Consider the following 27,930-nt stretch of genomic DNA (forward strand, 5'->3'; position numbering starts at 1 on the left):
ATTGTTGTGAAACTCCGATTTTTATATATGCTCTGACAATATTGTCTGTATGAAGATACACCATGGTTGATGCAGATTTCTAACCCCAAACTCACACAAAAACCCAAAACCCAAAACAAAACAACAACAACCCAAATGGAGGCTAAAGCACACACACAAAATATGGAAAGTAAGACTCCACAACTTGTCAACAATCCTCAAATGGAATTCTGTGTAACCTGGTATTTTCTCACAACTACTCACAATGGGAAGACAAATCTCACCCAAGGTTGAAACATGTTGGCTAAAAAAAATACATACTGAACCATAAAGTTATCAGCTTGAATCAGGCAACACTTTACAGGACATAAAATTTAGCATTCACACTGAAAAAAATTGAAGATCCCCACGCTTCTTTGGTATTCCAGGAACACTACAATAATCTAGATTTCTTACTTATAATCATGCCACAAATGGAGACTTTGCATCTCTTACACACAACTGACTGAAATACCGTAAAGCTTTAAAATGCACATGCAGATGCCAGCACAATGACATGGTATGTGATGCTGCGATAGCCACACTAACATTAAAATTAAGTACTTTCTTAACACCTGTTGGTTGGTGTGGTGTGTCTTGCACTGTTATGGTGCACTGAAAATTCTATGTGTAAAATATATTTTTGAAGTTCATAGCAATTGTTTCTTAATACTAATAAACTGAGGTGTTTAAAAGTTAGTCCTGGATGAAGTGAAATAAGTAGCACAGACACTGCTATCATTTTCATAATCCTATCAACTTTCTAAACACATTAGAGATGAAAAAATAGCATTTTTTCCATACTGTGCAACACATACACCGTACCTACTTTCTTTATAAAAGCATTTCAACTTACAGATATTTTAGATTTTCAAGGTCTTCAAATGCTCCAGTAGGTATTCTTTTAATGTGATTGTTGTTCAGAAGTCTAGAAAATAGATGAAAATAGTTGTTTACTTTTTTTCCTCCCTCAGAGTACATTTTTCTGAGAAATTGCAACTGCACCACACAGAAACAAAATCAAAACGAGCTTAAAGTGATTTCTTACAACTGTTAGTTGAATTTCATTATCCTTTTCAAAATCTTTCTAAACTGGGTTCAACTGAGACAGCTGTTTAAATTACTGAGAAAAGAAAAGATCGTTCATCATCATGCACTGCAATAACATTCAGCAATTTGGAATAAATTTAAGAAGTTCTCCTACAAACCAGACCGAAGCAGGCAACTGACAGCTTACTCACTACTGTGTGACATTTTCATGGAATCACACGACTGGAAGAAACTTCGAAGATATTCTATTCTAATCTGCTGCCAATGCAAGGATTCACTAAACTAAAACAGCATCTCTCTTGGGTTGCAATCCAGCCTCTATTAAAGGATAGCCAAGCACCTTGTGAGGTAGTTTGTTGAATGTCAAGCAGCTCATACTGTCAGGGAGTTTGTCCAAATGTTTAGTTTATTTTTGTTGGTGTTGTTGAACCTAATCAAGGTATTGCCTGCTTATAGATTGTGGATTTTTTTCTTAAGGACGAACATGATGTCCTTTGTGTGCTCTCTCTCTCTCCCCACCCCCCAGTGTGTGTGTGTGTGTGTGTGTGTGTGTGTGTGTGTGTTCAGCTTGAGAATACTGAATTTACTGTTCCAGAACACAATCTTAAAACTAGAAGATGACTGACTTTCTACCACCTGAAGGCTGGAATGGCTTTTTGTGTCCAGTCACAAGGTAACACCAACCAATTTGGCTTCTATTGAAATTTCTAACTGGGTGTATCACCTAAACTTTTTGATGGGAGTCTAGTAGTATCTGGGGGGCCACAGGTTCCCCACCCCAGCTGTAAATAGTATAAAAAATTGTTAAACTGTTTACAAAAGGAAAGTAGGTTTTATGAGGGATGAAACTTACAAGGTGTTCAGATTCTTAAGCCGTCTAAATGCACCAGGCTGGATTTCTTTAATCCTATTAAACCGCAGGTCCCTGTTGATGAAACAAATTAGACTCGTTAGTATAGAGATTACCATTTCAGGTCAGCATTTCAATGATCTTAAAACAAAAAACTTTGCTACCAACTTTGCTATATGTATATATTTCTCAATCTGCCTTGCTCTAATCAAAAGAGTACAGTGGTGCCTCACAAGACGAAATTAATTCGTTCCGCGAGTTTTTTCGTCTAGCGAATTTTTCGTCTTGCGAAGCACGGTGTCGGGAAAGTTTTGGAAAAGCTTCAAAAATCAGCAAAGTCTTCAAAAACCTCAAAAAAGGCTACCACACCGCGTTCTATGAGTTGCTCCTCGAAGTCGCAACTGTATTAACGGTGTTAAGAAAAAGGAAACAAACTTGCAAGACGTTTTCGTCTTGCGAAGCAAGCCCATAGGGAAATTCGTCTTGCGAAGCAGCTCAAAAACCGCAAAACCCTTTCATCTAGCAAGTTTTTCGTCTTGCGAGGCATTCATCTTGCGGGGTACCACTGTATTCTTCAAAGAAAATGAAGCCTGTTTTGTAAACAAATACAGTGGACACTCAGGTTGCGAATGTGATCAGTGCAGGATACACATCTGCAACCCGCAGCGCCACTTCTGTGCACGCACTGGTTGCGATTCGGTGCTTCTGTGCATGCGCAAAGTGCAATTTAGCGCTTCTGCGCATGCGCGACTGCCCGTTCTGGTACTTCCGGGTTTTGGCAGTCCGCAACCCAAAAAAAACACAACCTGAAGCGGCTGTAACCCGAGGTTTGACTGCAATCAAATTTCAATTTCAGTAAGAATTTAACACTCAGCCTGAATAAAACTGTTAACATGAACAAATGTCACTTTGCTCAGGTGGTATAAAATAATTAATTGCTCCAGTGTTGAATCACAATAAAGCCTAGCCAACACTACTGATAATTAGTTAAACACCTGATGATAATTAGTTAATCACAGCAGCTGTCAACTGAAGAATGCCTTTGTTTACTGCTACTAAAACAGCATTTCCCTCTCCAAATACCTACTGAGCTTTGGAAAGTTCAGTGTGTTGAGAAAGAGTCTTCAAGGTCTCTTGCTTTAAAATGGATGTAAATATACTCACACTTGCATAATAAATGCAAGGAGATAAAAACATTGCACATAGTTCTGTGACTAGAATAGTTCACATATGGCCCCTCGAGCAAAAAAATTAGACAATCTTAATACTTCTCGTATCTGAAAAAGCTTACATAATTCTGGTTTAAATAATCTAGAGTGAGCCGAATGAAACCTATGGAAATTCTGTCCACGTCTATCTATATGACCACTCGTCTACAATTGCAACAACACCCCACACAACATGTTGGTGCACAGTGATGCATGTTGTGAAAAGTTCAGCAACCGCAACAACCCATCATTTCACAAACTTGAATACTGAAGCATTTAGAGCAGGCATAGGCAAACTGAGCCCTCCAGATATTTTGGGACTACAACTCCCATCATCCCTAGCTAACAGGACCAGTGGCCAGAGATGATGGAAATTGTAGTCTCAAAAACATCTGGAGGGCTGAGTTTTCCTATGCCTGATTTAGAGAGATAAAATATGTGTTGGGCATGGATGTGTGTCGGCTGCTTTACAAAATAAGGATTTTGCACATAGTTGGCTGAAAGTAACTCATGTCTTGGATGGGGGAAAGCGGTCCTACGAAAGTGAGTTTCAAATAAACAAAGAAGAACATGTTCATATTGTAAAAAAACAAGACATAAAGTGATACCTATTTGATCTAATTAGTCCATCTTTCAGTTAAAACCCTGAGCTTAACACCACAAAATGCAGGGGAATATGTATAGCTCTCGGCACTAACAGCTGGAACGCACCAGCATACTTTCCATATAATGATATCTTCAAAATCTTGGAACTGAGTAAATCAGGGAGCTTATGTTTTCTTTGGACACTCTTTGTTCTTCCATTAAAAAAAAAAACTGCCCAGAGGGCAAACTTATCTTTCAGCATATGCCAAGTTTTCAGACATGATATGCAATCTCTTCTCTTTTGTTTCTGCTTTTGCCCTGTTTCTGGGGGGTCAACATGAAAATTATCCTTTACAAATTCTTTACTCACGGACGGAGCAAATTTTAAAACAATTGTTCCACAGTTTTATGTCATATTTGGGAGAAAAGAATGAACACAGGGGTTTCCATTCAAGAACCACAATAAACAGGAAGAAAAGTTGCTTTAAAGGGAAATAAGATTTTGAACACCTAAAAATAGGGTAGATAGGAGATATAGCTGTTATCGCCACCAATTTAATGAGAAGCACCTAACACAAGACAATGGTTAATTTTCCACGCAAATAACAAAAGATCTGCAAGCACCAGCAAGACTACATTGCTTGTGTTTATTCTTTTTAAATTCTTATTCAAGGTCACCGAAACAGGAAATAATAAAAAAGTCATCCACACAGCAAAAATGACAAACGGGGAGGGGGGGGGGAGAAATCATATAAAATATGTTATATAAACCAAGGGTGGCTAAGTGTTGCTTGTTCCACTGCAACCAGTTAGAAATAATGTTATGCCTGTATGTGGTACCTCTGGATGCGAATGGGATCCGTTCCAGAGCGCCATTCGCACCCTGAAGCAAACGCAACCCGTCTGCACGTGCCGCAATTCACCGCTTCCGCGAATGCGCGTGACGCCATTTTGAGCGTCTGCGCAAGCGGCGAAATCTGGAAGTAACACGCTCTGTTACTTCCAGGTCACCGCGGAGCGCAACCCGAAAACGCTCAACCTGAAGCTACTTCAGCCTGAGGTATGACTGTAGTTATGAAGACCACCTCCCTCCCTACAGGCCCTCTTGGGTTGTAGTATCCTGTGAGTTTGGGAAGGTGACTCATTGCAGGAAGAAGCCTAGCACTGAGTCTGCCCTAAAACCAGGAACAAAGAGGAGTCATGGGAACTTCTACAGCGGCATCTATCTGTGAACGGCAAACCCAGCATTGCTGCTAGGACTCCTTCCACAGGCAAGACTAAGACTCCCTCTGTGCTATGGACGGAATCACCCAGAGGAGTGAGGGAGCTTCTATTACTGGCTAGGCTTGTCTCCTAGAGACAGATCCCGCACACTGCAGGGTGCTAAATCAGCAGAGGGGCTACTCTTGGGAGTTCCACAGCTTTCAGAAGTTGAAGGCTGGCAGCCCAGAAGACAGCATGCTCTGTGGCAGCCGCTCAGGAATTCCCTCCCCATAGAAGTGCATCAGCCAATCATTGTGAACAATACTAACAATAATAATGAGACCGGGTACAAGGCAGCTTCCTTAGTTCAATAGCTTTAGTTGTTTTTGAATTCAGATATTCATGAAACTGTAATAAAATATATATCATTCCAAATGCTGAGAAGTGTTGACTACATTTCACCGTATTTCTAATGCATTACAATTTTTCAACCAATGCTATGCAAGTTAGTTTTTGGTAACCTACCAAACCCTGGGCCACCTTCTCCTTTAATTCTGCAACTGCACTCACTTTTCCAATTTCTGGCACAGGTGATTGTGGTTGCTACCATGAAGCTCATCAAAAACACTCTTTGGCATTTATAGCTTACCTAATACTTACAAAGATTATTTTTGTTTCTTTTTGAAGCCTTTGTCCAGCTGATTCTTCTCTAAGCGCTTTGCCTATCTTTAGACAGTTCCACCAGATAAGCGAAACACATAATTATGTGCACGGCCCATTCCCAATAAATAAATGCATTAACTTTGTGGATTCTACTTTGTTTCTATAGCATTGTATAAAGAATGTTATATGGAAGCTCTTTTAAATTTAAATGCGATGGAAATTCATCTTCTGCTAGAAAATTAGTTTCCATTTTTGGACAGACATATCATGCCCTATTTCTCTATTCCATTAATGCTTAAAACGGGTCTTCTCTGCTCTGGGTTATTTCCAGTACTGTATTTTTGGAACAGTTTTTTTTTTTTTTGGCATCTCTTTTACTAAACAGCTTTCCTGTTAGCAGAACGATGTCTTATTGAATTATTTTCTCTCAAATAATTATCTTTATCCATACATCAATTGCATGAAGGAGCTTTACCCAGTGACTGAGGAGCAGGGCTTAGCCCCCATATGTCCATCTGTTGGCATGGATTTCTGACTGTGCAGAGGAAGCCTATATCTGAGCAGATGCAGGGAGAAAGGAAATGGAGAGGAGTCCTAGGAGTCCTCATAAGGGAGCTGTTCCTGGAGGAAGAACTGTGAGAGGAGACACTCCATCAGGCAAGACCTCCTTCCAAGGCCTTGTCCCACCCTCTAGTCTCTGCTTCTCAATTTGTATTGTATTATTTTAGGTACTGTGGCTTGCCATTGTTTTATTGATTATAGTTTAGATATTATTTATTGTAACTGTTGAGTGGATTTCTATTTAACTTTTATATGTTGATATTAATGATTGTTGAATGTTACTTTTGTGATGTAGGTTGCTTATTTTAAAGTTATGTTTTGTGTTGTTTTTATGATGTTAGCCGCTCTGAGCCCAGTCTTGACCGGGGAGGGTGGGATACAAATAAAATTTTATTACTACTATTATAATTATTATTATTATTGCTGCCCAGTGGGCGGGGCTAGTGGCATACATGATGCTAAGGGTGGGAACAGCAGTAAGGGGCCCCTTCAAGTGACTGCTTTTCAGCTTTCCTTGTAGTTCCTCATACAGTCGTACCGTGAATCCCGAACGCCTTGGTACTCGGATGTTTTGGCTCCCAAACACTGAGTGTTCTGGTTTGCGGACGTTCTTTGGAACCCGAACGTCCAACAGGGTTTCCAATTGGCTGCAGGACCTTTGGTTTCTGAACGTTTTGGAAGTCGAACGGGCTTCCAGAACTGATTCCGTTCGACTTCCAAGGTACGACTGCATTTGGTTGGAACAACGAAGAAATGCATTTACTGTACAGTGGGCTAAGAACTTAATTCGTTCTGGAGGTATGTTCTTAACCAGAAACTGTTCTTAACCTGAAGCACCACTTTAGCTAATGGGGCCTCCCGCTGCCGCTGCACAATTTCTGTTCTCATCCTGAAGCAAAGTTCTTAACCCGAGGTAATATTTCTGGGTTAGCGGAGTCTGTAACCTGAAGCGTATGTAACCTGAAGCATATGTAACCCGAGGTACCACTGTACAGTGGTTACACAGCCACATCCTTTTGCCATAATCACTATTGCCAGTTTCCCCCAAAGCCTTGTTTGTGCAAAAGTGCCTTATTTTTACTCTGTTCACTGTTGTATAGCATGTTGCCAGCACAACAGTTCTGCAATGGGGAGTTTCAGTCTAAACTGTTCATGGTATTGATTTGTTATGGCTTTTATCTTGCTGGGTTTTCTTTCTTGGGGAGAAAAATCTGTTCCGTTTTCTCCTTTTGCTTGTCAAAAGAAAAACTAGTGAATAGATTTGTTAGATAGGTGATTCTGTATTAACTTAGTAGCCCTGCTCAGATACAACTCCAACAAGAAACCCAGAAGAGTGGGAAGAATTTGCAGTCTGTGTCAGTACAGTTTTTCACCCACTCCCTGTTATGAAAACAGGACACAGGTGCGAACAAATAAATATAAGCTTTATAAAATTGAAACAACATGAGTTTGGTGTATAGGAGAATAACTCCTGCCAATATTCTAAGCACCCGTAAAACTCTATGTTTATATGTGCCAAGAGAATGGATTTTGGACCTATTCTAGATTCTCCTCTGCCTACAACTATGCAGCTTTGGCCCTCTCCCCAGCTCTTCAAACTCACATTGGGAGATTTTGTGCCTTGTATTTTTGGCAGCAGTCTGAACAGGCCCCAATGAAGACTTTTCCAGTTTATCTTCATCCGCAACCACTTGTTCTTATAAACAACAGGGATCCTACCTAATGGCAAGGATAGAAAATGCTATTTAGAGGAGGTTATGCTATACAGTCATACCTCGGGTTACGAACGCTGAGAGCTGCGCGTTTTCGGGTTGCGGACTGCGCCAAACCCAGAAGTACCGGAAGAGGTTACTTCCGGGTTTCGGCATTTGCGCATGCGAAGAAACACAAAATGATGTCACGCGCATAAGCGCCGAATCACATCATGGCGAGTGCAGAAGCGGCGCTGCAAGTTGCGAATGTGCCTCCCGCGTGGATCACGTTCGCAACCCGAGGTATGGCTGTATAAACAAGAGGGCAGCCATGTTTGCTTTCAAACGTTCATAGGCTTTATTTCATATTAAAAACAACCACCACCACAGCTTGTAAAGGTAAAGATAAAGGTACCCCTGCCCATTCGGGCCAGTCTTGCCAGACTCTAGGGTTGTGCGCTCATCTCACTCTCTAGGCCGGGAGCCAGCGCTGTCCGCAGACACTTCTGGGTCACGTGGCCAGCGTGACAAGCTGCATCTGGAACACCGTTTACCTTCCCGCTGGTAAGTGGTCCCTATTTATCTACTTGCACCCGGGGGTGCTTTCAAACTGCTAGGTTGGCAGGCGCTGGGACCGAACGACGGGAGTGCACCCCGCCGCGGGGATTCGGACCGCCAACCATGTGATCGGCAAGTCCTAGGAGCTGAGGTTTTACCCACAGCGCCACCCGCGTCCCACAGTATATTGAAGTAAATAAAATATCAATAAAACACAATAAAACAAAACAAAAGCAATTCCTACAAACACCAGAAAAACAATGTGAGACTAAAGCTAAGAGATATCAAAAGACTGAAAAGATACACAGACAGCACCAGAGAAGCTGTCCAGCATGTGTCAAAGGTGGGGTGCTATAACTGAAAAGGCCCTACACTGGGTCTCTGGTCACTTTATAACAGGGTTGTGGGTTAGAGCCTGACATGGGGCAAAAGATTCCTGCATTGGTGGGGTATGGACTAGATGACCCTTGTGGTCCCGTCCAACTCTATGATTCTATCTCACTCAGAATGTAGCAGGAGGGCTCGTAAAAGCTGAGAGCACTGTGTGGTTTCACTGGTTGTAGCTTCATCCATATGATTTGGCTATATGAAAAGAGGTGAACCTCTTGCTGGCTTGCATGTAAAGCTAAACCAAACTATGGCTTAGTGCAAACATGTGGGTTCTCAATGAGGAGACTGTGGCCATATTGTTGCTCCTCCGGTCCTCCTGCTGAAAGCCAGGATCAAGCTTCGCTTTGCCAGAATTGCCTCTATCAGCATCCTTTCCACCGGGCTGCTGGAGGCCTGGGAAAGTATCCGTTAGTGCATGTGCAACAGTGGGAGTGCAAATCATTTTATGCACGTAACAGTTTTTTGCAGGAAGCCTCAGGATCTAGAGCCTGTTATGACTGGTCTCCGCGCGTGTACACAAACAGTAAAAAGAAGCCACCAGCTGGCAAGATTTCCTTTAGTTTATCTTAACGAATATGAAGAATGAAACCGAGCATCTTCCAAATACAAGTGATGAACCACAAAAGACAACAAAAGAAATAAACAAACATCTAACCTATAGTCGAAGTAAGAAAATGAAGGAGGATTTTTAAGCAACCAGGATAACCATATACTACCCACATACATTCTGTAGTATGTGGTCAGCTCTAATCACCAACATCTGACACAGACGTCCAGCCACAGCTGTGCTTTCCTGTTAGGCAGCAGCAGTAGAGCCCTGCAGCAACAAACCGAGGGCTTATTCTAGAGCAGCATATTGTTTCCCACAATGGCCAGCCAGCTGATTCTGGGGTGCCTCAGGCAGGGAGAATGATGGCAATAAACCTATTGCTTATCCCCCAGAAATTGACATTCAAAGAGGTTCTTTTTAGCAATGACCACCTCATCTAAGCCAGCAGCCCCCTCTGCATCTCGAGGCCCTGAATTCCATGCTAAGTATGCCTTGCATGAAGAAGTACTTTTTGCCAACTAATTTTCACTGGCTGTCCTCTAATCCTACTGTAATGAGAACAAGAAGCGTCGGGGAATCCAGCTACTTTCTCTCCAGTATTTTATAGACCTGCATTGTCTTCTTTCTCCATATCATTTAAAAATAATGGGGGTTTTTCTTAAGCTCTAAAGGTTTGATACTTGGCTCATATGGAAGGTGCAACACCCCTTTGACTATTTTAGCTCTCTTTTTCCTACACCTTTTATGGCTGAACACCTATTAATGTAGGGTGACCCTATACATTGTATATTATACATCAGGGTTCCCCAAACTTCAGACTCCAGTTGTTTTGGGACTACAGTTCCCATCATCCCTGACCACAGGTGCAGCTAACTGGGGATGATGGGAGCTATAGTCCAAAAACAGCTGGAGACCCAAGTTTGGGAAATCCTGATAGACGTAATCAGGGATAGGCAACAGGAACCTCCAGATGTTGTTGGACGATGATACGAGTTGTGGTCCAAGAGCATCTGAAGAGGGTCACATTGACAACCCCTCGCTATACACAATATCCCATATGCAATATCCCATATGCAGGACTAAGAGACTGAGCGATAAATCGGTAAGTCCCTGGTTTGAATCCCACCTCTGCCATGAACACAATTGGCAATCCCTCCTAAGCCTCAGTCCTCCCATCTGGAATTTAGGAAATAATAATATTGACTTGCCTTACAGACTTGTTGTAAGGGTTGCAAGATGCTTGTTGTTGTTGTTGTTGATTCCCAAACATGGACTTTGCTGCTGCTGCTACATGAGATTTTTTAAATTGAACTCTCCACAAGGACTCCAAAATCATTTCATTGGATCAGTGTATATGTGTAGTTGATTATTTGAGGAGGGGGGTAGGCAGGGGTCCCAATGCAAATCACTTGAAAGAATGGACAGGAACCAATTAGTCCCTTTGTAGGACAATTATTTAATTCAGTTAATTAGATAATAAAGTCACTGATCTAGTTCCTGTTTGAACAGATGCTCTTGATGAGCCCTAAACAAATTAAAACAATTCCTCCACTCGGCAGCAGAACACACACAATGAGAGGATGTATTTACTTTAGAAATGCAGACTGAATATTACAGGGGATCTTAATAGCAATTTTCCCCATGATAGTGAAGCAATTATCATTGCCTAGTCTCTTATGTCACCCTGACACCATCCTCCTATTCTTTGTTCTCCTTGTCAGTCTGATCTCAGGCAAAGCTATATACTCTGTTCTAGGAAGTACATATGACTAAAATGATATGGTCAGGATGTGCTAATTAATACATTTCTTTTATCTGTTTGACATAAATTTGGCACATGGGTTGGAATAGAATTTTAATTGGGAATTTTCATATTGCTAGCATCGACTATACACCTGCTATTAATCCAAGATTCTGGCAGCACAGAAATGAGGGTCAGAGGAAGTTCAGATGGTGATATGACTGGTGCCTTTAAAACATCATGAGGAGTGAAGCAAGGCTGCATTATGGCTCCCACTCTTTTAAACTTTTATATTAATGATTTGCTGTCATATTTAGCCAACGCATACTTCCCCTCTCCAATAATTAGGAACAGAAAGATCTCAGTCTTGATGTATGCAGATGATTTAGTGCTCCTCTCTCTTTCCCGATTGGGCCTCAAAAATCTCCTGGAGGTGTTCAGTACATACTGTAAACAGGAAAGCCTATCTATAAATTACTCTAAGACCAAGATAATGGTTTTTGGCAAACACAGTCTTAGATATAAATGGTACAGCAAGCTACAAAAAAACACCCAGACTCGCTCATTTAGATACCTGGGCACACTCTGGGTGAAACTCTCTCTTGGAAGTACAGTGGTACCTTGCATTACAGACTCCGCTAACCTAGAAATAGTACCTCGGGTTAAGAACTTTGCTTCAGGATGAGAACAGAAATCGTGCTTCGGCAGCACGGCAGCAGCAGGAGGCCCCATTAGCTAAAGCAGTGCTTCAGGTTAAGAACAGTTTCAGGTTAAGAACGGACCTCCAGAACAAATTAAGTACTTAACCCGAGGTACCACTGTAATCATATGGAGCCAGTGAAAATCAAAGCACAGAAAACCATAAGGACATTGATGAAGTTCTATTAAAATAAGGGAGGTCAACCTGTTGAATCTGCCCTAAATATATTTGGTAGCAAAGTGCTTACTCTAATTCTCTATATGGCATTGAAATCTGGGGCTCTGATTAAAGCTTTGGAAACTGTGCAGAATAACTTTTTTGGAAGCTATACTCTTACCATCGGGAATGTCAGCAACTCATCTTCATACAGAATCTGGGTGGCCAACAATTAAGGCAAGAGCAGACTGCACTCAGTTAAAATATATTAAAATAATGGCTACTATGTCAATTGGGCATTTTCCTGTGCTGTGCTATACTTAAGTGGGTGATAACCAACTCTGAAAAGCAGCTTGTCAAGATTTTTAGACTATTATTTTTCCAGAACTGAGCTCTGCATTGACCTTGAATAAGTGCCAACTAAGGGATTGGCTCTTCTGGGCAGAATACAGAAAGGATCTGCAATTAATTAGAAACAACAAATTTTCCCCTTGGTATCCTGTCCTGAGAACAGAGCATTTTAGAGCTAGTTATCCGACCAAACTCTCACCAGCTTCCTTAAGAAATGCCTTTATTCAGGTGTGTTTCCAAGTGATGCCCACTGAAGCCCTGGATGGCTGCCAAAACAAGGTCCCATATGCAGACAGACTTTTTATTTTCGGCCAGCCTCAGGTGAAAGACATCACTCATTACCCGTTAGCCTGGCCCTTAGATAGAGATCCAAGAGATTGCTTTCTGAAACCTTGGTTCACACAAGCAAGCAGGTACAACCCGACAGAAATGGTTTGGCTTCTTTTGAGAGACAACAGCAGCTTCATAACACAGGGAATGCCACTCTACACACTGACTGCAAAATAAAATAAAACAATCAAGAAAAAGGAGTTTAATAAAAATCACTCTTAGTTGTTGTGGAGATTCAAAGGTCTAAAACCAAGCTTATTGTTGGTGTCTCTGGTATCGTCTCTCTCTTACATCATGGCTGTTGGCTTATATTACAGATGTGTGTTCTGTATTATTTTAGTAATACTATTGCTACAAGTTTGTCATAGCCTTTAGCTAGAGCAATAAACGTATTAACTAGATTTTTTTAAAAATGTGCATTTAGACAGTGTTTTAAACGGGAACCGTCCTCCTTATAAAAAAAAAATCTAAGACTATGATTGTGACAATTTACTGGCATAAAGCGATCTAAATTTCAATCACACAACATACATTGGATGTATGCTTTTTGTACTGTAGCAAGCCGTGCAAACCCACACAAAATGGGTGCACCTCTTGTGGATCGTTACTTTCTCAATCTGTCCACAGTGTTTAGCTATAGAAAGAGCCAGATGGAAAACTTGACTGCTGCAAATTCCACAGCTGTGTCTGTCATTTCCAGGGCTACTTTGTTAAGTCTCATATATGTTTGTTAACAGCTTGAGGCTATTAAATTCATCGGGCCTGAGTGCATTCTTATGATTAGCATTTGCGACTCAGATAATATCACCAGTGTCCTGGCAACAATTAAGAATGACAAAAACAGAATCACATAAACATCCAGCCTTCTGAATCCAAGGAAGAGGGGGGGGGGGGGAAGGAACCTTCACTTAAAAATGGAAACAAAAAACTCCTGCCATTCTTGTATAACAAGAACACACTTGATATATCAGGATGATGCAGCTGTGTAACCAGACACAATCTTTTCTCTTGTTTTCATATTATTTTTTTAAAAAAAGATAAACTACAGTTTCTGGATGTCAGTGGAAAGAAAGGAGCTTGCAAGAACTTCTGGAGTGCAGCCCAGTGGGTGAAGTATAGTAGTTGAATAGAAGCTGTGTGACTCAGAGGGTCGGCTTTCTGCAACTGATTGATTTCAACAATGTGAAGGATACAATAAAAGTGATATTGTTCACAAGGAGGCTGAGTGAATGAGGCTTGCTGCCTGAACAAGATGGATTGGAGCTGGTGGCAGGGCCTCAGCACCCAAAAGGGCAAAGGAATTGCATTTTAAATGGATTAAAAGATTTTCTTCATCTGTGCACCAGAAGCCTGAAATTCGGAATTAGCCATCAATGAAGTGCCACTATCTCAGTGAAAAGCCTGCGGATCCACATGCCAGTTTTACGACCACCAAGTTACATGACTCAGCAGTCATTACAAAAAGAAGACCCAGCAGGCATTGGGATTGTGGGTTGAATTAAGTACAGCAAGTCTCAAAAGTCTACCATATGTTTTTTGAGCACTCAGCACTGTTAAGACACGTTATCTTCATGTGGACTTAGTGTGAATCACCATACGACTTTGTCCATCTAGACAGAGTTTATTTTATGCTACAAAATCCAGTTTGCAAAACAAAAGGGGGGAGGGCATTTTTCCTATGTTTGTGCTGCAGCTCATCTAAGAACTGAAGAAGTAAACTTTAAAAACTAAGCATTGGCTTGTTTCTGACAGAATGAGTTATCAAAGCAAAAATGTCACAGGTTACTGTAGTATGTGGGATTGCTGCCTACCGACCAAAATAGCTACTCTGGATTGAAGCCAGTCAGTAATTCTTGAATATAAGCCTGATTCAGATGGCTTCTCACCTGTGATTATGAGCAATTTGTATCATTCAGGACAATGAAGATTGCTTACATTGTTGGAATTTGTACAACAGGTGTACGTCACACATGCTAAGTGACAAAGCCTGACATCCTCTCAAACTAAAGGATTGTTATTAGAAGCCAAATTATTCACAGAACAAGTGCTATTTTATTTTCCCTTTAATAAGCAAAAGCTGAAATGACTTGCTGTGTGTAGATAAATATATTGGAAAGTAACAGTGCAATGCAAGTGTGACAACAGCATATCCCTTTTCCAAAATGAATTGGGAAGTGCAATTCACTACCACTTGGGACAGCCACCTTCTTCTCATGCTTTTAACTCAGCTGACCAACTCACTTTCCAACCAAAAAGGTAATTTTATAATACTTGATGTCTTGAATCAAGAATCTAGACACTCAGAACAATCTAGCTGTCAAACCTGCAACTAAAATATGAGGACATCCCTATGGACCATTCCCAGCTCAATGCAAAAGTATCTAGCTCTTGTCTGAGCAGCATTTGAAACTAGCATGCCTACATATTTCTGAGGAAAGAGATAACAAGGGAAAGTTCTGGTGAGGACTCAAAAGACTCTTTTGGTATGTTTAAGTTGATCTGAGATAGGGCCTTTCAATCAAGGATGTGCCATTGTAGTTTGGCCTGCTGTTATGACACCGAACTGTTATTTAGGAATGATATATAGAACCATAAAACAGTAGTCAAAAAGTGTTCTGACATCTTTTTTATTACCACTTTTGGCAGATGCTGCTGAACAGGAAACCCCTGTGAGTAGCCTGATCTTTAAATTCTCTTCCTGCAAAGCCATTGGGTGATGAAAACCAAAAAAAGCCATTATATTTTAAGTATATCTGTTTTTGCTTGATGTTTTTATAAAAGTTGGAATTCTAGACATTTTCACTTCCATGCATAAGAATTCTTACAATTCTCAGTGAAATCAAATTTTGAGCAGTAAAGTTAGAAGAAGAATGACTAAAACACTTTAAAGCCTGCGGATATGTAGAATGAAAGTTTTTGATTGTATTCTATGGGAAACAGTGCAGACTCACTCAGAAAAAAGATGAAACATAAAGAGCTATGTAAAATAGATACCTGAACATATACACTTTTTATATAAAAATTTTTCATACACATAACAGAATGAAACAATATTGGTAAAGAAGCCCTTTGGTTTCTTCAGAATTTCCATTTACATGTGCATTTATTTGCAGCATTGTCCCAAAGCCTGAGTAACAATAAACTCTAAAGCAACACTAAAACATAGCGAGTGAATAAGCAGAAAGATTTGTGAACACCAAAAGCCATCCAAAGGAAAAGCTCTTTTACACAGATGTTCTTGGAACTTTAGCAGGACTCCAGTAGGAATTCAATAACTAACAAATCCAACAAAAGCTCTCACCATGTGGGTAGGCTTTGTCATTTGCATTTCTACATATGGTACTGGAAACAGTAGGTTTGCAGTAAAGGAGAATCAAAAGTGTAATGGCAAATGTACCGTATTCAAAAGAGCGAAAGGTAGGATCAGTTTCCAAAATCAACATGGCAAGTCGAATTGAAGAGGAAAGCTCTCAACCTCCTTGTTTAGAAATAAGACATACTGTGGCTGTTCCTTCCCTTAATCGCTCAACGTGTCCAAGATTAGCTTTTCTGAATCTTTAACAAGACAATCCTCAAAAGAATGTCAACTCAAAAACAGGTCCAACTGAGATCAATGAGTCTTACTATCAGGGGTACTGGGGTATAGGATTGAAATCCTAATCTTTTTAACACGGCAATATTACGTATATTTCAGCATAATATTTGTAAACAGTGATCCCCAACAAACACCAGAAATCTACGGCAATTTTTAAGTCTCAGTTCAGAAGTAAACCCATCTGTATCCTCTTCACACCATGCCAAGGGATTAGAAAGCCATTCAGTAGTGTATATTAGAAATGTTTTCGGAGATTATAAATAAGAAAGAAGAGAGGAAGATGGCAGCAGATGTGTCACCGCAGCTGCCAGGGCGCAATGAAAGGAAAGCTTGCAGACCCTAACATTTCTCCGGTTTCCAAGTCATTAGCTGTTGGGTCTTAAATGTTCATTCAATTTTCTTTTCAAAGGAATCAGCTGGCTCTTAGCAACAGTAATAGCCCCAGAGCAACAAGCATCCAATCCTGGCAACCAATGAGAAGAAGACCTCCCTTCCCCCCCAACATTTGAGAAATTCCATTTCAGCTGAGCCAGCATTCACTCCGCAGTTGCTCTGTACTGCTTTGAAATTTATTCCCATAGCTAAATGTAGCAGAACAAGTTGATTATCCCCACCTTCTCTTGAAACAATGGCAAAGGGACCTTGTTTACTTGACATAACATTCTACTGCAGTGTTGTTGTTGTTTTAAAGCCACCAGGCACAACCAAGAGGTTTTAACCAAGGCAATGCATTTTTGCCAAGCACAGTGGTGCATCTTTTCTGTTTCTGCCAACAGACGTTGCAGACTGACCTGGAAAGGCTCACATACTTTTCACTATACCTCTGACACTGAACTGCCTGGGAAAGAAGGCATGAATACTGTTATGAGGAGCAAGGAAGGAATGCAATGGTGCCGACTTTGAATTAATAATAATAATAATAATAATAATAATAATAATAATAATAATACTACAGTGGTACGGTAAAGGTAAAGGGACCCCTGACCATTAGGTCCAGTCGTGGCCGACTCTGGGGTTGCGGCGCTCATCTCGCTTTATTGGCCGAGGGAGCCGGCGTACAGCTTCTGGGTCATGTGGCCAGCATGACTAAGCCGCTTCTGGCGAACCAGAGCAGCACACGGAAACGCCGTTTACCTTCCCACCGGAGTGGTACCTATTTATCTACTTGCACTTTGATGTGCTTTTGAACTGCTAGGTTGGCAGGAGCAGGGACCGAGCAACGGGAGCTCACCCCGTCACGGGGATTCGAACCGCTGACCTTCTGATCGGCAAGTCCTAGGCTCTGTGGTTTAACCCACAGCGCCACCTGCGTACCTGGGGTTAAGAACTTACCGTATTTTTTGCACCATAACACTCACTTTTTTCCTCCTAGAAAGTAAGGGGAAATGTCTGTGCGTGTTATGGAGGAAATGCCTACGGGTGGCATGCCTACGGATTTTCCTCCTCTAAAAACTACGTGCGTGTTATGGTCGGGTGCGTGTTATAGAGCGAAAAATACGGTAATTCGTTCTGGAGGTCTGTTCTTAACCTGAAACTGTTCTTAACCTAAAGCACCACTTTAGCTAATGGGGCCTCCCACTGCGCCGTTGGAGCACGATTTCTGTTCTCATCCTGAAGCAAAGTTCTTAACCCAAGGTAATATTTCTGGGTTAGCAGAGTCTGTAACCTGAAGCATATGTAACCTGAACCATATGTAACCCGAGGTACCACTGTAATAATAATAATAATAATAATAATAATAATAATAATAATAATAGCTCACAGTTCAGCCATATGCAAACCAATGAAATAGACTGGAAAAACTGGAGCTTTGGCACACATTTAGCCCAGTTTCCCCACGCAATCAGAACTGCATAAGGTAGAACACGGATGTGCTGGCTTGTCCTACCCCATTCCACGGCATCCTGAGCACCAAGCCAAACCCGCACCCCCATACAGCATTCAAAAATTTGCCAGGCACATTTTGCGGCCAGATATTGGCCACTTGCGACCAAGTGAAGTGACTTGAGACGTGCTGCAGATGGAAGACAGGGTGTTCATGCCGTCCACTCACCATATGAAATGAAAAGTATCTCTACAGGGCTAGAGGGCTAGAATGTGGGGTTTCACATTCCTCTTGCTTCTGGGAGGAGTAAAATGCAATTCAACATTTCTGAACAGTTTATTTCAGATAAGAAGCATTGCTGATTTGCATGGGTGATGCATGGCAGGCACAAAACAGAAATAACTGGGAATCTTGAAAGCACTCCCTTTGGGTTCATCATCCCAATCATAAAGTCTGATTGCAACTTTTTATATTGGGTTTGAAAATGGTGAGACACAGTGAGAGAGTTAATTTAGCCCTTCTACCACAGAAATTTGTTGTTTTCATAATTTGATCCCACCTTTCTTTTGGAAAATGAAACTCAGGATGGCTGTGTGTGTGTGTGTGTGTGCACGCGCGAGTGCAACACCAGCACCAGAAACCTGGTATAACACCACACATAATTCACATAATTTTAAAAACCCGCATAAAACACACACACAAAAATGTCTTTTAAAATACCATTTTGTTCTACCTTTTTATTATGCTCTTGATATTTTATGGACTGCTAGCCACTCTAGCCATTCTCTTTTAGAAAGAGAAGCGGGATCAAAACTGGGGGGGGGGGGTTTACTTCCCTCTGTGAATGCTAACGTACTATTTGACAGCACAAGTTAACTTTGTATATTGTGCATATCTCTAGGAATGACTGTCCAAGGGGAAGAGTCTAGACCTGTGCGTCTGCTTTTTTTTTTTTTTGCAGTGGCAACGCAGGTTTCTATTTACCACAGAAGACAACTCATTTTTGAAGGGAAAGTAAGCAAGGCAGCAAGGAATACATTCTGCCTCAAACAGGACCAGCCCTGCATAAAAGGGGTCAGAATACATAGCAGACCTTATTGATCCAAGCAGAGTGCTCTAATTGAGAACTGAAAAGGAAACATCCTGTATCAGAAGTGTTAATCAGAAATTGGAATCTCCGATGGGGGAGTTGGGGGGGGGGAATGGGATCATGCACAAAACCTCCACACGTTGGTCACAAGCACTAAGCTACCATGCACACATACAATGTTACATAGGTAGATAGGAACACATCTGTATTCTGCAGTGATGGAGAGTACAAGCTGCACATTTTGAACCTACAGGCATCGTATTGCACATATATAAGTTCCAATCCATGCAATAATAATGATTATTTGTACCCTGCCCATATGACTGAGTTGCCCAGCCACTCTGGGCAGCTTCCAACAGAGTATACAAAACCACAACAGTACATCACACATTAAATGCTTCCCTATACAGGGCTGCCTTCAGGTGTCTATGGAAGGTCATATAATTATTTATCTCTTTGACATCTGACGGGAGGGCGTTCCACAGGACAGGTGCCACTACTGAGATGACCCTCTGCCTGGTTCCCTGTAACCTCACTTCTCACAATGAGGGAATCCCCAGAAGGACCTCGGAGCTAGACCTCAGTCTGAGCTGAATGATGGGGGAAAAGATGCTCCTTCAGATATAAAGTATGTAGGAGGTCTGCACAGGACTATAAAAGATTATTGTGAAGAACAAAACTAAGCATATGCACAAAGGATTGTGTGAAGAAGACCGCACAACTGTAATGAGGTAAGCATAAAAGCACAGCATGCATGGAATACTCACACACAAAAATCAGACAATGATGACTAAAGCATGCTCATTTAAGGAAGGAATACAAGGAACACTATAAAGGGGGGAAAATACAGACTCAGTTGTTCCACGAAAAAGCAAAGCCATTACTACTGAGCAGAAAGGAAGCATAGTTTTCCAATTACTACTTAGCTCCACTCAGTAAAACAAAAACCAAACAATGAACTGAAGATTAACAAAAAATAAAACTAACACATAAATGGAAGGATTAAAAGCAAAATAAAAAAGGAGATGAGTTGCAGAATATTCAGACAGTTCAGATGAATTTGAACAAGCAGCATTTAGTGACTTGTTAATAAAGGAATTATTTGGGGGAGGAATGTATACACATCATTAGGATTTATCATTAAATGCATGCTAAGAGAAGCCTGGACAAAGGAAATAATGGGTCTTGTTTTTCACAGAAGGAAAAAAGAAGAGCAGTGAAGAAACAGGGAGAAATCTTTTGCATGATATCTGCCAGCTGAGAGGACACAGGATTTGATGGATACATCAGATGCATCACTGCCACAAAATTAAGCCAGTGGAACAACGCAAATGCATCAGCAGAACAGATTAAACAACTCATGTTTGGGATGGAAGCAGCAAAAGAGAAGAGCACACTTAGCACCAAATCCTATACCTCTTGAGTCCACTGTCATGTGCCTGCCAAACAGCTCAGCTTCACACCGGCTCCAGATCTGGGGCTTAAATGGGAGAAGGTGAATTTCAAACAGTTGTGCCCATGTGGATGACCAACCCATTCATACAACTGCAGCAGAGAATAGAATATGGTGGAATTTGGCACCCAATCACAGCACACCACTACCAATATATAAATCCTACATCCAGAGACCATAGCTTATGGTACACAATGTTAATCATGCTTAGAGCTCCCATGGGGAAGCTATGGAGAAAGGGCAATTTGTCTTCAAAACACTCTAGGGTTTTGAATACATTGCTAACAGCAGCACACATCTTCACTCCAACAACTGAGAGAGGGGCAGAGCAGAGCACCCCACACAAGTAGGCAAAGGAGAAGGGGGACCCTTGCTGATAAGTACAAGTACTGCAACTATCTCCCATGGTACCTCAGGTTAAGTACATAATACGTTCCAGAGGTCCGTACTTAACCTGAAACTGTTCTTAACCTGAAGCACCACTTTAGTTAATGGGGCCTCCTCCTGCTGCTGCTGCTGCGCTGCCGGAGCCCGATTTCTGTTCTCATCCTGAAGCAAAGTTCTTAACCTGAAGCACTATTTCTGGGTTAGCGGAGTCTGTAACCTGAAGTGTATGTAACCTGAAGCACCACTGTACTGTGTCTTACCTGAGCTGCATGGGTTGGACTCTTACACACTTACACCCACACAGCAGTGAGAAGACACTCATCTCCACATGCAGGTAAGCCCCACTCCACCACAACCTGGGATGCGGGAGAGAACACCAAAACCCCACACAAGGTAAACAAGGAAACAAGAGATTTGTTGCAAAGCGTACCTACAGCAAATATCTCCATGTCAGCCCAAACCCCCTTTGCCCCATGAGAAAATGGTATTTTGCCCCAGCTGCATGGCATAATAATACTCTTCTGGCCCAACAGCTGGGATCAAGGAATGCACTGTGCTTCACCTGCAGCGAAGGTCTCTGTTAGCAAAGGCCAGGCACTCTGGCTTCTGGCGACGGTGGTTGCGGGGGGGGCAACCCCCCCCCCCCGAGTGCAAGGAGCAGAATAAGCTACAAACACAACCCCTGTAACATCAGTCACTGTCGTTTATGCCTCCCCCTCAATAAAACAGGAGGCACCACTCACTTTCCCCTCTGCTCTCCCACCCCACGATAACTACTGTGAACCCATCCCCAGAGATTATGCCTTCTTGTTTCTTATTTTCAAGTTTCCTCCTTTCCTCTCTACAGACAACTTTTTAATGGGTTCCGTGAATGGAACCAGGAAACCACCCCATTGCATGTAGACCCTGCGGGAGGCCCATCTGATTTCTACCAGGACGCAGCTAGCTCTTCACTGAAAAGTTGCCTACCTACATGCAGCAGGGCAGTTTCTTGCATCCTGCTTGCATCCCTCATAGGAGATAGAAGGGCAACAGCTGGGGATAACCAGGGACCCCACATTTGCTCATCATCTCCACAACTGCTGAAGGCACAGGATCGCTGCTAGAGCAACCAGCAAGCAGCCTCGGGCTTCTGTCTTTGTCCTTATGAGTTAGGAAGTGTGGACGGCAGTCGCTGCCGGAGTGAGGCCTTCCCTTGACTCTAAGCACCACAGGAGGTGAGGAGCTCCTGTTCGTACCATGACAAGGCATGTTTTGAAAACATCAGCGGTCATAATCTCTCTTTTTACCCCAATACCATGGGACAATCTACACAGACTTCCTGGCCAAGAAACGAAACACAAGTGTGCTATGTATTTTTCATTGATTCCAGACACAAAGGAACCAAGAAGGAAACAGGTGGGGGGGGGGTCTTTTGCATGTGATCTAATCCATGACTCAAATCCTGGAAACAATTGATCCATGCCAAGATAACACATTTGCTGAAAGTTATAACCATGGTATTTTCACCTGCTTCATACTATCATTAATTAAAATTCTGGCTAACGGATTATTCTGATGTGAAAGAGAAACTCACTTTTTTAAAGGACTATAGGCCAGATCAGCTTAAAGTTCAGTTCACTTCCTTTACGCAACTACTTAGTAGTGCTCTACTGAAATATATGATTCAGATCGCATATAGTGGTACCTCGGGTTAAGTACTTAATTTGTTCCAGAGGTCCGTTCTTAACCTGAAACTGTTCTTAACCTGAAGCACCACTTTAGCTAATGGAGCCTTCAGCTGCCACCGTGCCGCCAGAGCATGATTTCTGTTCTCATCCTGAAGCAAAGTTCTTAACCCAAGGTAATCTTTCTGGGTTAGCGGAGTCTGTAACCTGAAGCATCTGTAACCTGAAGCGTATGTAACCCGAGGTACCACTGTATTACAAATCATTATAGCTCTTAAGGCAAGCTGTCATCCCAAAGGTGAGGTAACAAGTCAGTAAGAATGTGATGTGCGTGTGGTGGAATACTACTTCTCAACCCCAACTGAAATAGTCTTTTGCTTATTAAATGCAAGAATTAATGACAATTTACTGTGACGTCCACCAAGCCCCAGCGGTTTTAATCAAGTATTTTGATGTTATATTTCTGATCTCCATCTGCCTTCAGACATATGTTTCCAAGACAGAGGACAACAACATGATGTCTCATTCAGGGCCATGCACAACTTGGCATTACAGGAAACAGTATAAAGAATACCCATCAATATAAAAGCCCTCTGTAAATGTACTTTGTTTTAAATGCAAGAAACATTAACCACCCACTTCCTGTACTAGTCAGTTAATTTCTCTTTCCTTTTTTTACAGTTTCTGCGGGATTACTCAGATGCTGCCAAAAGGTTGTGCATTAAGCCAAAGGTTCAGTTAGTGGCAAAATAAATTCCACTTTTTATTTTCAGAAATACTTTGAATCTGAAGCATAGTGGCACATTCTTAAAGGCCTTAAAATAGTCTAAAATCTGTTTTTTTAGAATAGGATTCACAGCTAAAACCTGCATTTATAAAGTTGTGCCCCTAACATATTTATTTGGAAATAAGCTCGAATAATATTTCTGGATAAAGCTGTATTGATCAGTGTGTTAATGATTTCTCCCTTCTAACAGTATTTCTGTAATTCAAGAAAAATGCAAGCAAAACTGCTGATATAATATCTTGCAAGACACTACAAATGTAACAAGACTACGGGCTTGTGAAGTCTTTTTTTAAGGCGAAGTAAACGGCAGAAGTTGAAGAGCACTTACTGAAACATATCAGTGCCAAAACAGAGGTCTTTGGAAATTCCAGGCATCTGGTTGCCTAGAAATTTAAAATATTTATTCTTTAACAGATATGTAGTCTACTTTTCAATACTCTTCGCACAGCAGCTTACAATCGCTTATAAAATACAACCTATAAAATAGAATATAAACTATTTAAAATACCCACTTCACAACAATCCTAAAGGTAAAGGGACCCCTGACTGTTAGGTCCAGTTGGGGACGACTCTGGGGTTGCGGCGCTCATATCGCTTTACTGGCCAAGGGAGCTGGCGTACAGCTTCTGGGTCATGTGGCCAGCATGACTAAGCCGCTTGTGGCGAACCAGAGCAGCACACGGAAACGCCGTTTACCTTTCCGCCAGAGCGGTACCTATTTATCTACTTGCACTTTGACGTGCTTTCAAACTGCTAGGTTGGCAGGAGCAGGGACCAAACAACGGAAGCTCACCCCGTCACGGGGATTCGAACCACCGACCTTCCGATCGGCAAGCCCTAGGCTCTGTGGTTTAGACCACAGCGCCACCCGCCACCTGCATCCCGCCAGACAACAATCCTAGACCAGCACAAAAGCAACAAATAAAACTAACAAATCCCCAATATGCAGATATCAGTCCAGAACACCATTTTGCATTAGGCACTGAAGAGAGAGGTGGACTGAATCTGAAGGGATGCAGTGTGCCTGATGATATCACATGGAACTGAATCTCACAACTGCAGTGCCACCACCAAAAAGGCTCTGTTCCAAGCAAACGCCTGCCTTGTGCAGGCCTGGCTGCTACAAACTTGATGCAGGCTTGTAGACCTGTAGGAATCTGAATCAATTTTCCATATATCATAAAATGTTAAATTTTAGGCCCTGTTTATGTAGTTTTCAAAACCGCCATGATGACTTGGTCTGTAACTCAGACACAAGACTGACAAAAACTTAAATAACTCACAGAAACAGAACACAGCTACAACTTCACCTGCCTAGATAAATTGAAAACTATTAATTATAAATTTTGCTTAGGGTATTAGTATCCCAATGCAAAAAAATTGTAAAAATCTGAAGACTCCCAGGTAAAATATATTTCTGGGTTTTTGATCATTGTCTCCCTAAGAGACTAAATGACTACAGTGGTACCTCGGGTTAAGAACTTAATTCGTTCTGGAGGTACATTCTTAACCTGAAACTGTTCTTAACCTGAAACGCCACTTTAGCTAATGGGGCTTCCCACTGCCGCCGAGCAATTTCTGTTCTGATCCTGAAGCAAAGTTCTTAACCCGAGGTACTATTTCTGGGTTAGTGGAGTCTGTAATCTGAAGCATCTGTAACCCGAGGTACCACTGTACTGGGCAATAAACCAACTATGGTTGGTGTTTTTAATGTGACATGTATTTTCCTTCCTGACTGATATGCAGTCTTGTTAATTTTTTCCATCATGCTGGCAATACATTGATGCCGGATTGTTTTGTATGAGGCAGCCCACCTCAGGTGGCGACAGTGCAAGAGGCGGCTCCACCTGCCCCACCAGAATGCTTCCTTTTTCTGAGTATTGGCAAGAGGTGGGAATTCTAGTGCATGGCACTGCTGCTGGACAAACATTAAAGCCTTGTGGAACGTCCTATCTCTCGCTGTGTTTGGCAAGAAGGAAGGCTTTCCATGGAACAGCAGAAGTAGTGTTGGGGAATTCATGTGCTGGCTGGGGGGTCAAGTGCAGCACAAGTTAATTGTCGATGTGCTCACAGCCCAAGTAATCCTGTATATATGAATATAAGTACTCAAAACAGGGAAGTCAGGTATTCATGGAACTGCCTTTTCAAAGGTTGCATCTTGGTCAGAGTCTTGGACATGCTTCATTTTGTACCCTGGAAGATCCCTCTAGTATTCAGAGAGAATACTTACAGTGACATCACTGTGGTTCACACAGTTATGTTAAGTTTGGCATGTCCATAAATCTCTGCAAGATCAGGAGGCTTATGTTCTTCGGGTATAATTGAGTGCAGGCTCTGTTCTGTATATTTTACAGCTACCCACATTAAAACAAAGATGAAAGTATCCCCGAAAGACCCCTTTCTTGCCCGACGAAGTACGCCACACCTAAAGGCACTAACAAGAATCATGTTTGAAAACTGCTCAGAAGTGGTTTGCTGTTGGGAAAGTGCAGGGAGGGGAACTCTTCAAGGGAAACCCTTGCGTTTCATGGCCGTGTTTCCTTTTTAAAGAAAACGTATAAATCCACAAACCCTCTGTCCAAAATACACACAGCACTGTTTCCAGTCAACATTCCCACCTATGGAAAGTACCCCAAAAAAAGCAACAAAAATTGATAAGGGTCCCCAATTATTGCATTCTTAACAGACATATCTCAGGACACCTTTAAAACAGACATTCCTGAAATCGAACAGAACTGAGGGATGAATGGAAATCTACAACAAAGAGGCTTGGGAGGCCGAGTGACTTGGAAAAGCCACACAGTTCATGCCAGTGGCTACATTCCTAAAGAGGACAAAGCCACACAAAAGGTCTCGGAGCTGCAGAGATCAAAACTCTCAGCCAGAAAAACCAGAGCAAAAGGAAGGAATAAACGAAACCACAGAGCAGAGGGCGTGTGTGTGTGTGTGTGTGTGTGTGTGTGTGTTTTCCTCCATCGAGGTCACCTTTTTTTAAGGAAATCAAGAAAGGCTGGGATCGGGTGGCTTGGATCCTTCCCCGTATTCCCCGGAGCTTCAAGATCAGCTCCGCTCCTTCCTACCACTTCTTCTGCATTACTGGGCTGCGGGGTCTCTACCCAAGGCGTCCACACTTAAACTAAGCTTGTGGACCTCAGCCAACATGCCTGTGTAGACAAAACACGAAAGGTGGCGGCGGCGCGGACAAAAGAGAAGTCTGCACGGCACCGGTGGCAAGAGACCCAGACCCGCCACGGGCTGCAGACAAAGGAGTGCGCTGGGGGCCGCAGCAGCCGTCGCGGTTCCTTCCCCCCACCCTCCCAAAAAGCCTCTCCTTTCCCACCCCTCGCCATTGCCAGGTATCCTCCCCTCCCGGGGAGTCTTGCTCAACCCCCGCGCGATAGACGTGGCTGTCCCCAGGAGCCAACTCTCCCCCGGTAAAATATTTGAGGGCCCCCCCCCCAAAAAAAGAAGTTGCCATTCAAATAATTGGTGCGCGCGCCATGTCTTGGGATCCATGGTGCGGGGCGGAGCTTTCCTCGCGCGTCCTCGCAATATTTTATTCAAGTTGCCCCCCCCTCTTTCTCTTAACCCCCCTCCCCCCAACTTACAGGATGGTGGTCTGCGGCGACACGGCGGGGACGCTCTCGAGCATGAGGTGCATGCAGCGCACGGTGGTGCGGAAGCAGAGGCAGCGGCTGGGGCACCAAACGCTCCCCCTCGGCGGAGGAGGCGGCGGCGGCTGCTGCTGCTGCTGCGGGGAAGCGAAGGGCAGGAGGCTGCCGAGCAGGACGCCGAGGCAGAGCCCGGGGAAGGCAGCGCCCGCTCTGCGCCGGGCCATGCCGTCGAGCAAAAACCGAGCGGAGGAAGGCGGAGGAAGAGAGAGAGAGAAGGGACAAACAAGAAGGAAAGCAGGGCGAGGAGGAGAGGTAGCCGAGGCAGCTCTCGGCTTTGCTGCCGGTGGTCGAGCCGGCGGCGGGGGGGGCTGGCTTCAGGAGGCGAGCCAGTCGCCAGCGCGCAGCCCGGAGGGGGAGGAGAAAGAGGGGACGGCGGCAGGAGGGGCCGCCTCAGCCAGCCAGCCAGCCAGCTTGCTAGAAAGCAGGCAGCAGCTTCGCCGCGCCAAGGCCGGGCTTCCCCCTGCGCTCGTCCGCCTGGAGCAGCGCAATGGAGGGGCGAGGAGGAGGAGGAGGGGGCTTCTGGTGGCCTCTTCTTTCACCCCCACCCCGGCGCCAATGGCTGCTGGTTTTTCCCCCGCCAGCTGCGAGGAGGGAGAGAAGGGGGAAGAAAACCTCCTCCCCTTCTGGCCACCACACCTGGCGGAGGGAAACGCAAAAGACCCCCACTTCCGGCAGGCGTAGCTCAGCTGTGGTCGGGATGACGACAAGGAGTCTTCTTGTGGCCACTTATTTTACAGCACTAACCGCTCTGCAAATGGTTCCCAGTGTTGGTATTGACCTGTAAAGCTTTACAGGGCTCAGGGTCTCAATACTCTCTCCATACAAACCAGCCCAGGCCCTGCAATTG

General features: G+C 43.0%; 1 protein-coding gene across 1 annotated transcript in view; it reads right to left on the bottom strand.

The window, feature by feature from the left end:
- PXDN (peroxidasin) overlaps positions 1–27,366 on the bottom strand; it is a 72,820-nt gene extending 45,454 nt beyond the window's left edge. Inside the window, 3 exon segments of the mRNA XM_081189291.1 lie at positions 875–946; positions 1,922–1,993; positions 27,018–27,366. Of these exon segments, the coding sequence (XP_081045417.1) occupies positions 875–946; positions 1,922–1,993; positions 27,018–27,247 (374 nt within the window). The 5' untranslated portion in view covers positions 27,248–27,366.
- Between the last annotated feature and the right edge of the window lie 564 nt (positions 27,367–27,930).

Source organism: Podarcis bocagei, assembly GCF_964188305.1.
Source record: "Podarcis bocagei genome assembly, chromosome: 3".
NCBI lineage: Eukaryota > Metazoa > Chordata > Lepidosauria > Squamata > Lacertidae > Podarcis > Podarcis bocagei.